This window comes from Hoplias malabaricus, chromosome 16, assembly GCF_029633855.1.
Source record: "Hoplias malabaricus isolate fHopMal1 chromosome 16, fHopMal1.hap1, whole genome shotgun sequence".
NCBI lineage: Eukaryota > Metazoa > Chordata > Actinopteri > Characiformes > Erythrinidae > Hoplias > Hoplias malabaricus.
In genome coordinates, this window is record NC_089815.1 from 12,407,885 (window position 1) to 12,418,039 (window position 10,155).

At 35.6% G+C, this 10,155-nt stretch overlaps 1 protein-coding gene across 1 annotated transcript; it reads right to left on the reverse strand.

Annotated features, from left to right (window-relative positions):
* Positions 1-401: 401 nt before the first annotated feature.
* Positions 402-8,541, reverse strand: tmem208 (transmembrane protein 208). Its single transcript, XM_066648140.1, has 6 exons — positions 8,382-8,541; positions 4,218-4,313; positions 2,390-2,443; positions 1,431-1,567; positions 1,238-1,322; positions 402-1,159 (listed from the first exon to the last, which is right to left on the reverse strand). Exons 1-6 carry the CDS (start codon positions 8,385-8,387, stop codon positions 1,022-1,024), a joined length of 516 nt encoding a protein of 171 aa, XP_066504237.1. The 5' UTR covers positions 8,388-8,541; the 3' UTR covers positions 402-1,021.
* Between the last annotated feature and the right edge of the window lie 1,614 nt (positions 8,542-10,155).

Below are 10,155 nucleotides of genomic sequence, written 5' to 3' on the forward strand. Positions count from 1 at the left end.
TTTGTAGATAATGTTTATATTGCAGATTTATTTCCATAGTGACATTTAATTAAGTGAATGTTTTTGGTCTATTTCCAAACCATAAAAGTAGTCTCATCTCCTCCAACATACATTGAAGTACTGATTTTGATCAATCAAAATCCAATCTTCATGGATTGGATTGAATTTCGAAAATTCTCTGTTTGTCCGCACCATATTAAATCTATGTATAGCCCAAAAACTTCTCATTGTGGTCCCCAAATATTTTTGATAAGTCTGATCTTGTGTAGACTGCAGGACGCTTGAGAACGTAAGTTTTCCAAAATAGGAAGAATGATTAGATCCTCAAAACACTACACAGTGAAATATAGAAGTTAATTTTCATTTAAATAAAGAAATAAACACTTGTTGTAACAGGCCACAATTAATGCTTTTATTGTCACAGATGCTCATACACATTTCTTCTCTTCCAAAATGACACCAGGCCACTCTGTCATTAGCAGACATATTTAACAGAATATAATTCACAAAGATAATACTATATTCTCAGAATATAGATTGTTTTGGTAATATCAGCATTGTGTGTTGCATACTTGTTCACTAAAACATGTCATGTTTTCATATATAGAAAACACCACCAAGAGCACCTCTCAGGGATTAGAGAAGTTATGCTGAGCATTTTTGCCTCATTTATCTACCTCAGTAACTGGAGCCTGAAGGTTACAACGTATGAGAGAGCAGGCCACATAACATGGGAGCAGCAGCTAATTATTGAAATGTGTGTTTAAGACTTGTAAGCATAAAATATGTAAGGTTTCTTAATGATAGTCCACAATAATGGGCTGACCCCTGAGTAAAAACTGGTGACTGACGGAAGTGAAAAATAAGAAAAAAGAAAATGACATAGAAGGGACAAGTTATTATGAAATGATATATTAATATTTTTGATAGGGTGTTTTTCATATCAATTTTTCACAAAGAAAAACATATACTTTGCATTCTGGTTATCTTAACACAATATAAAAACATAAAAGCAAAACAGCTAGAATCGCTTTAACTGCCGCCTTTCCTGTCGTCTCTGCTTCTTTTCATTTACCTCCTCAGGAGGTGCAGTTGAATCAGAGGAAAACCACGGACCAAGGAAATTTACCCACAATAACTGCAAAGCACGTGCAGGAGCCTAATCAGAAGAGAAATTACACCATTAAAATATATATAAATATAAAGGAGACAATGCTCACAATTAAAAGGCTCTTACCAAAAGCCAGAGGTACCAGAAGTAGGAGGAGAGGGTGCTGAGGACTTGAACTATTGCTGTTAGCAAAATGGCATCTTTTAAGTGCCTGCATGTAAATATAAATTAATCACTTACACCATAACAAATAGCTAAATCCTAAACATAGGCATTAGTATATAAACACCTACACATTTCACAGCACAATGACACCTACTCTGCCATGCCTTGCTCCATGTTGAGATCTATTCCTCCATCCAATAAACTACCATCAGTAGCAAATGCTGGTTTTGCCATGGCTGCCATGGACCTGTAGCTGCCAATGTAGACCACAAGTGCAAAGAGCAGGAGAAACTGGAATGAACACAATAAGTAATAAAAATAGTGAGTAAAATAGCATCAGTCAAAGGGGTTATAATATGGAGATCAACACACCAAGAAGCTGACAGACTGAAATGATTGCTTATAAAAACTATGATCTTAGTTTGATAGGCAGGAGAAACCATGGCTGTACCCCCCCACCCAAAAACTAGGAATATAAACCAAGACAAATTTCATATATGCTCTGTGTAATCAAACAAAATAAATAAATAAATAAATAATCTATATTAAATTTGGGGCAACACAGTGACGAAACATGTAGTGTCACCGTCACACAGCTCCAGGGCCCTGGGGTTAACCCCAGGTAAACAGAAACCCAGTACGTAACACAACATTTATCTTTATATATCAGCCTCTCATTGAGTGCCCATAAAGTCAACCTTTAGAAATATGTTTCAAGAAATAACTGGCACCAAACAGCAAGACTTAAGACATATATATGGGGCATGTAGTGTGTTATTTTGGGGCTGAAATATGGGAGGTACTGGATTACAGTGGAGCTGAGGCACAGAAGATATAGGGTGTAATTTTTTTGGTCACAATATATACCACAAGGGAAAGCTTGTGAAAATTTCCTATTTTTTGAGCACTTGGAAAAACAAAACAAAACCAAAAAGGTTTCACAAATGAAAAGGTTAACAAATGTTAACTGGATTGACAAAATCATACAGTACTGCAACCTCAGTGTACTGATAACACCCCTAAAATATGTGTCAGCTGCTACTGTATTATAAGTATCAGCATATTTTTAAAGAAAAGACAAGCATATGATACCACTCTACCACTGATACTTACCCATGTCCAAAATGAAGTGTCGTAGAAAAGTAGATTGACTGCTGCGTATATAGTCTGAAATTAGCAAAATAAGAGAATATATCACTTATATATTCATTATCCATTCTGTGTTTCCGTTTGTGTCTTTTTGTTTCACCATTTACATCTCTGTTATATATATATATTGTTATGACCCAGTCTAGGGTTGAGCTGTAACAGAATGAGGTGTGTGTTGGGATTAATATATGTGAAGGGAATAACTGTAACAGAGATGTAAATGGTGAAACAAAAAGACACAAACGAAAACACAGAATGGATAATGAATAGAATGTATATATTGTAGATGGGATATTTACAATGAAACCAAACACCAGTGAACTTCAGGATGGCCTTAAGCCGACAAAAACAACAAACAAATGGGGGCTCATCCGATATATATATATATATATATATATATAAATAAATACACACACACACACAGGGGTTGGACAATGAAACTGAAACACCTGGTTTTAGACCACAATAATTTATTAGTATGGTTTAGGGCCTCCTTTTGCGGCCAACACAGCATCAATTCGTCTTGGGAATGACATAATACAAGTCCTGCACAGTGGTCAGAGGGATTTTAAGCCATTCATCTTGCAGGATAGTGGCCAGGTCACTATGTGATGCTGGTGGAGGAAAACGTTTCCTGACTCGCTCCTCCAAAACACCCAAAAGTGGCTCAATAATATTTAGATCTGGTGAATGCAGGCCATGGGAAATGTTTAACTTCACTTTCATTTTCATCAAACCCATCTTTCACCAGTCTTGCTGTGTGTATTGGTGCATTGTCATCCTGATATATGGCACCGGCTTCAGGTTTGAACCATTGGATGAACATGGTCCTCCAGAATGTTTCGCTAGTCCTTGGCAGTGACACGCCCATCTAGCACAAGTATTGGGCCAAGGGAATGCCATGATATGGCAGCCCAAACCATCACTTATCCACCCCCATGCTTCACTCTGGGCATGCAACAGTCTGGGTGGTATGCTTCTTTGGGGCTTCTCCACACCGTAACTCTCCTGGATGTGGGGAAAACAGTAAAGGTGGACTCATCAGAGAACAATACGTTTCACATTGTCCACAGCCCAAGATTTGTGCTCCTTGCACTATTGAAACCGATGTTTGGCATTGGCATGAATGACCAAAGGTTTGGCTATAGCAGCTGGCCGTGTATATTGACCCTGTGGAGCTCCCGATGGACAGTTCTGGTGGAAACAGGAGAGTTGAGGTGCACATTTAATTTTGCTATGATTTAGGCAGCCGTGGTTTTATGTTTTTTGGATACAGTCCGGGTTAGCACCCGAACATCCCTTTCAGACAGCTTCCTCTTGCGTCTACATTTAATCCTGTTGGATGTGTTTCGTCCTTATTGGTGGTATGCTGACATTACCCTGGATACCGTGGCTCTTGATACATCACAAAGACTTGCTGTCTTGGTCACAGATGCGCCAGCAAGATGCGCACCAACAATTTGTCCTATTTTGAACTCTGGTATGTCACCCATAATGTTGTGTGCATTGCAATATTTTGAGCAAAACTGTGCTCTTAACCTGCTAACTGAACCTTCACACCCTACTCTTAATGGTGCAATGTGCAATTAATTAAGACTGGCCACCAGACTGGTCCAATTTAGCCATGAAACCTCCCACAGTAAAATGACAGGTGTTTCAGTTTCATTGTCCATTTATTGTCCACCTGTGTGTGTGTGTATATATATATATATATATATATATATATATATATATATATAAATTTAATAATATATATATATATATAAAATAATAGAAGCACTTGACGTCTTACATTGGCCCCTAGTATGACTCTGGTGTAGAACTTCAGAGTGGCTTCATTTTCCTCATGGATTTGCTTCTTGCCTTTTGTTCCAACCTTACCTTTAGGCTGAGAAGTGACAATTGTTATAAACAAAAGTATTTAATGTTGCTAATACACCACACATTCAGTATAAATAAATGTATCTCTATCCTTTAATCAAGGTCAAAATTTTCACAATATTTCATAGAGTTAAAATGCATTAAAAAAGAGCAATCCTTTAAAAAGAGCAAGCTGACAAGCAAAACGATGCCATTTTGGGATGCACTTGGCCTCCACCAAAAAAAAAAAAAAAACTTTATAGTCACCAATCCAACATGTGTTTTTGGACCAAGGGAGGAAACCCACACAAACACAGAGAGAACACACTAAACTCTTCACAGACATTCACCCGGAGCGGGACAGTGTGTAGGTCAAAACTAAATTTTCACAAAATTGTTTATTGTGACTCCAGAGAACTTTGGTGCAGTTTGGTGAATTTTATTTCAAAGAACTGAATGGGATCATTAAAAGTCATTTTGCCTGTCATGTATCTGTGTAAAGGTAAAACATAGCAGCCCTTCCAAAACGCTCTCCTATCAAAATCAAACAAAAATAGATATATATATATATTAGAAAGATATATACATATATGGGGATCCTTCTTGATATTCAAAAATAGTCTGCATTTTAACACATTGGAAGCAAATCTGTCTCATCAGACTTTGAAACATTACCACTTTTGAATTTGTAGCACTGAATTTTTTTGCACTGAAATTATCCATAGGAAAATATAATTGCTCTTGAAAAGAACTCGTGCATTTTCAAGAAAACGTTTTCACTGTTATTATTCAAGGTTAATAAAAAATAAATAAATAAATAAATAAAAAAATCAAGCTCAAAAAAATTCAAATGAAGATGCTCAAATTCGGTAGATGAAATTCAGATGCCAAAATACGAGTTACAAAAAATTCAGAGTACACATCCGGCAGTGGCGGATGCTGGTCTTTCAAGGAGGGGAAGCTAAATTTTGGCCTACATCATAAAATGTGTCGGTTTATTTATACTTAAATTCTACCCTCCATTCCTTTTCAAGAAAATGATCTGTGACCCTGTCGTACCAACAAGGCGTCTTTTCCAGGGACTTGACTAGTGTCCTCTCAATGGCCAGCAGAGCTAGGCTGCTTAAACGGCCATGGCCATGGATGCTGAAATGGACCATTTCAGTGCAAAAAATTCAGTGCTACAAATACAAAGGTGGTAATATTTCAAAGTCTGATGAGACAGATTTGCTTCCTTATTACCCCTCATTTAGTCATTAATATCATCCGTTAACTAGGACTCCAAGTCTCACACAATTCTACCATGCTAGCAGGTTAAGTATATTGTTCTGCCAATATATGTGAATGCAACTACCATCTGTTTTGAAACTGCTGTGACAAAGCACCACCAGACAGCTAAGCATGCTATTATATTCTCATTTATATTTTCTCACATCCCGTTTATTATTATTTTCAAACACTCACCATTCTCAGGAGACTGCTCAATTTTGCTAGCACAAATTATAATTTAGTACTTCTGATTTCAATTACAAGTACTATGATTCTAAGCTTAGCGTTTTATTAGCAATAGTTTTTAGGTTAGACCAATTCCTTTTTTCTCCATTTACCAGAATAATAATAATAATAATGTAAAAAAATAAATAAATATATATATACACACACACATACATACATATACATATATATATATATATGTGTGTGTGTGTGTGTATGTATGTGTATATATATATATATATATATATATATATATATATATATATATATATATATATATATATATATATATATGCATCTCAATAAATTAAAATAGGCTATCACCAAAAAGTTTATTTATTTCAGTAATTCAATTCAAAAAGTGAAACTCCTTATATAGATGCTTTACAACAAAGAGATCTATTTCAAGCGTTTATTTCTTTTAAAATGTTGATGATTTTGGTTTTCATTGGCTGTAAGCCATAAAGTCATTATCTCAGAAATTTAGAATAATTAACACAAAACACCTGAGAAAAAAAAAAAGAAAAAAAAAAAGGTGCACAAGCAACAGGGAAAACCCACAGCCTTGAAAGGAATGACAAGAAGGAATGCTGGAGTCTGTGCTTCAAGAGCCACCACACACAGACGTATCCAAGACATGGGCTACAACCATTCCTTGTGTCAAGCAATTCATGACCCAGAGACAACCGCAGTAGCATCTTACCTGGGCCAAGGTGAAAAAGGACTGAACTCTTGCTCAGTGTCCAAAATCTTGTTTTCAGATGAAAGTCAATTTTGCATTTCGTTTGGAAAATAAAGGGCCCAGAGTCTGGAGGAGGAGTGGAGAGGAACACAATCCAAGCTGCTTGAGTCTAGCATGAAGTTTCCACAGTCAGTGATGGTTTGGAGAGCCATGTCATCTGCTGGTGTTGGTCCATATTGTTATATCAAGTCCAAAGTCTACCATCTACTAGGAAATTTTAACTGACAAGCTTTACGGAGATGTACAACTTGGTACCTGTCCACACTGCCAAATGTACCACTACCTGATTTAATATCCACAGTATCACTGTGCTTGATTGGCCAGCAAACTCACCTGACCTATGAGGAAGAAGAGAGACACCAGACCCAAGAATGCAGATGAGCTGATGGTCACTATCAAAGCAACCTGGGCTTCCATAACACTGCAGCAGTACCACAGGCTGATTGCCTCCATGCCACGCTGCACTCAGTACTCAAGTATTGAGTGCATGTACTGTACGTACTTTTCAGTAGGCATACATTTCAGTAGTAAAAATCATTTTTTAAATTGGTCTCCTATAATATTCTAATTGTCTGCCATTTGGGTTTTCATTGGCTGTAAGCCATAATCATCAGCATTAAAAGAAATAAACACTTGAAATAGATCACTCTGATTGTAATGCATCTACATAATACGTTTTTCAAATTTTTGAATTGAATTACTGGAATAAATTCACTTTTTTGGATATTCTAATTTATTGAGATGCACCTGTATATACGGATAAACATTTCATATCTGGGGCTGACTTTTTCAAAACATTTACTACAAAACTGAATTATCTGAATAATCAAATCACAGTTGTTGTTTTTTTAAACAAGATTAAAATGTCTTTTTTCAGAATGGGCAACGCTGGGTCTGATTTTTCTCTGCTTTTAATACAACTCTATATGGCCATCTGCTGGACAAAGTATATTAAAGTAATTTTTGTTAATGACAATAGGGATTAAGGCACCACTTATTTAAAAACTGTACGGTAGAATTACTAAAATGTATAGTGCGTAGTATGATAAACACTGAACAGATATTTTGGTTTTATGAACAACATTTTAAGAAATTATCATTTATAATGTAAATACAAAACAATCACATCATTAAAAATCACCATTTATGGAGTTTGGATGCAGTTTACTTAGATAAATGTTTTACAGTTGAATCAATTCATAATTCATTTTTTTTTAATTCACCATCTTGTTAAACACTGAACTGATGTATGTTGGCTTTATGGACTGGGTATTAGAAAGGTCAGTTTTATAAAAGTGAAATGTACTTTTATTTAATAGCTTTTTCATGTGTCTGTAACTGTTAGCTAGTCTGTGAGTCATTAGGTAGTATCCTGCCACGCAAATCTTACGTGCAGCAGTTTTTTTTTTAGGCAAACGTCTTAACAAGAGTGCTCTTTAATAATGTAGCCTAAAGCATGGTTTGGCTGACGTGTTATAATAGAGAACCGCAGAACTTATTGGGTCTACCATGTTATTATCATGTTCGTTAAAATTATAATATAGTCCTTAAATATTTTATGATATCTCGAAATTATTAGCTACGTTATTTGGTCTAATATTTGAATTAAACGTTACTTTTACGTTAACAGATCCGACATCAAAATACACTGTAAAATACTTTAATATTTAGTAAAATACTGGCAGCAAGACCGTAAACGAATGTACTTTATATTTCAAGTATACATGGCGAACAACACAATGACAACAAATTACTGACCGATATTAATAATGAATGAACGACCAGTGTGCTTCGCTAACCAAATCTAGTCGCTCTACGTTAACGTGTCACTGATGAATGAACTGTAAGTTAGCTACATACCGCCATTTCTTATACTGCTTCCTCCGTCTTTATTTTATTCTCGAGCGACGCACTCCCGCTGTTTTGTTCATTTATTTTCAACCGAAAAACGACTGATTTCAGGCCTGAACTTTTCCGACTCACACGTTCACAACTGTGTGAGGCCAGATACACCAGCACACAGCTCTTACCCGGGAAGTTTACTTTTCAAAGTAAAAGACTCAGCTATTATTAGTATTATAATTAACAATAACAAATTACTGAAACATTCTAATATATAAAGAAGACATAGACAAAAATAAATATAAATAAATAGAAAAAGAATGACAAAAGGTCATTTTGAAAATTCTCATTAGTTGCACTAAATTCAGTATAGTCAGGTCTGCAGTCTTATATATAATGTAATATTGTATTTTATAAATGTTATTGTTTTTAAAAATCACATTCCAAAAAAGTAGGGACAGATGTTTACCACTGTGATGCATACCTCAGTTTTTAAAAACACCCTGATCAAGTCTGGGAACTGAGCAGAACAGTTGCTGTAATTTTGAAAGTTAAATGTTTCCTTGCTCGTTATAGGATTTCAGCAGCTCAATAGCTAGGGCTCTCCATTATAATGTTATTTTATTTTAAAATACACCAGCTGTTTTCAGTGAATGACGGGTCTGGATTATTTTAGTGTCTAGACTCTTTCTAGCATGTTGCTCCTAATGTATGTAGATACAGTATTATTCAGCATTAACAGTGCCTTCACAGATGTGCAAGTCACCCATGCCATGTGCACTAATGCACCCACAATCATGAACACTGGCCTTTCAACTGTGTGCTTATAACAAGCTGGATGGCTATTTCTTTAGGCTGAAGGATGTGGCATCCATTATTTCCACAAAGAATATAAAATTTGGATTTGTTTTATCACAAGGTGACTCTTCCACTTCACCTCACTCCATCTTAAATGAGATCTGGCCCAGAGAATACGAAAATATTTGTGAATTCTGTTTATATATGGTTCTTCTTTGCATTTGCACTTTTGATGCATCAAGAAACTGTATTCACAAACATTTTTGGAAGAGTTTCTGAGTCTGTGCATTGATTTCTATTAAAGTCAATTTAATGCCACATAAGGACCCAAAGATCACAGCCAGACAGATTATTATTGAGCTTTGTCAATGGCACAGATATTTCTCCAATTCTCTAAATCTATAGACATTATGTAATATAGATGATGAAATCCCCAGGTTTATTCTTGAACTGTTGAATGTTGCCCACTCAGACTTTGAACCTATATTTGCTTCTGAAAGACCCAGCTTTTTAAATGTCAATATCTACTGCCTAAAAGCTTTTGCAGTGTGTGTGTGTGTGTGTGTATATGTATGTATGAGTATGAGAGAGAGAGAGAGAGTGTATGACAGAGAAAGGGAGAGGAAAGGGAAAACACCACCATAAATATTAAGTTTTATCACCTGTGTAAAAGATTTGGTTATTTAGATTTTTTCCTTCAAAAAATGTCCTTGTCTTAGTCCCTGTACTAACATTATTGTAGTATGTTGAATATCATAATGTATAGATCCAGGAAAACCCAAATCCTTGTGTGCAAGGATGGATCGAGGCTTGCCAATACTGATTGGATTTTAAGTATTTTACCCTCTATAGTGCATATTAACATCAGCACATTCATGGAATATTCAAGAAATCTGTGTAAAAGGGAAAGACTGAAAATCTCAAATACACGTCTGTAATCTGTACTGCCTTAAAAGACCTGCATAATTCTGTTCAGAATATCAGCAAATTGGCT

Excerpts from the sequence above, each read along its gene's own strand:
- tmem208 (XM_066648140.1), bottom strand. Across the intron at positions 1,323-1,430 it reads ATGGAGCAAGGCATGGCAGA|GCACTTAAAAGATGCCATTT; the intron begins GTAGGTGTCATT and ends ATTTACATGCAG. Across the intron at positions 1,160-1,237 it reads TCTGGTACCTCTGGCTTTTG|GCTCCTGCACGTGCTTTGCA; the intron begins GTAAGAGCCTTT and ends TCTTCTGATTAG.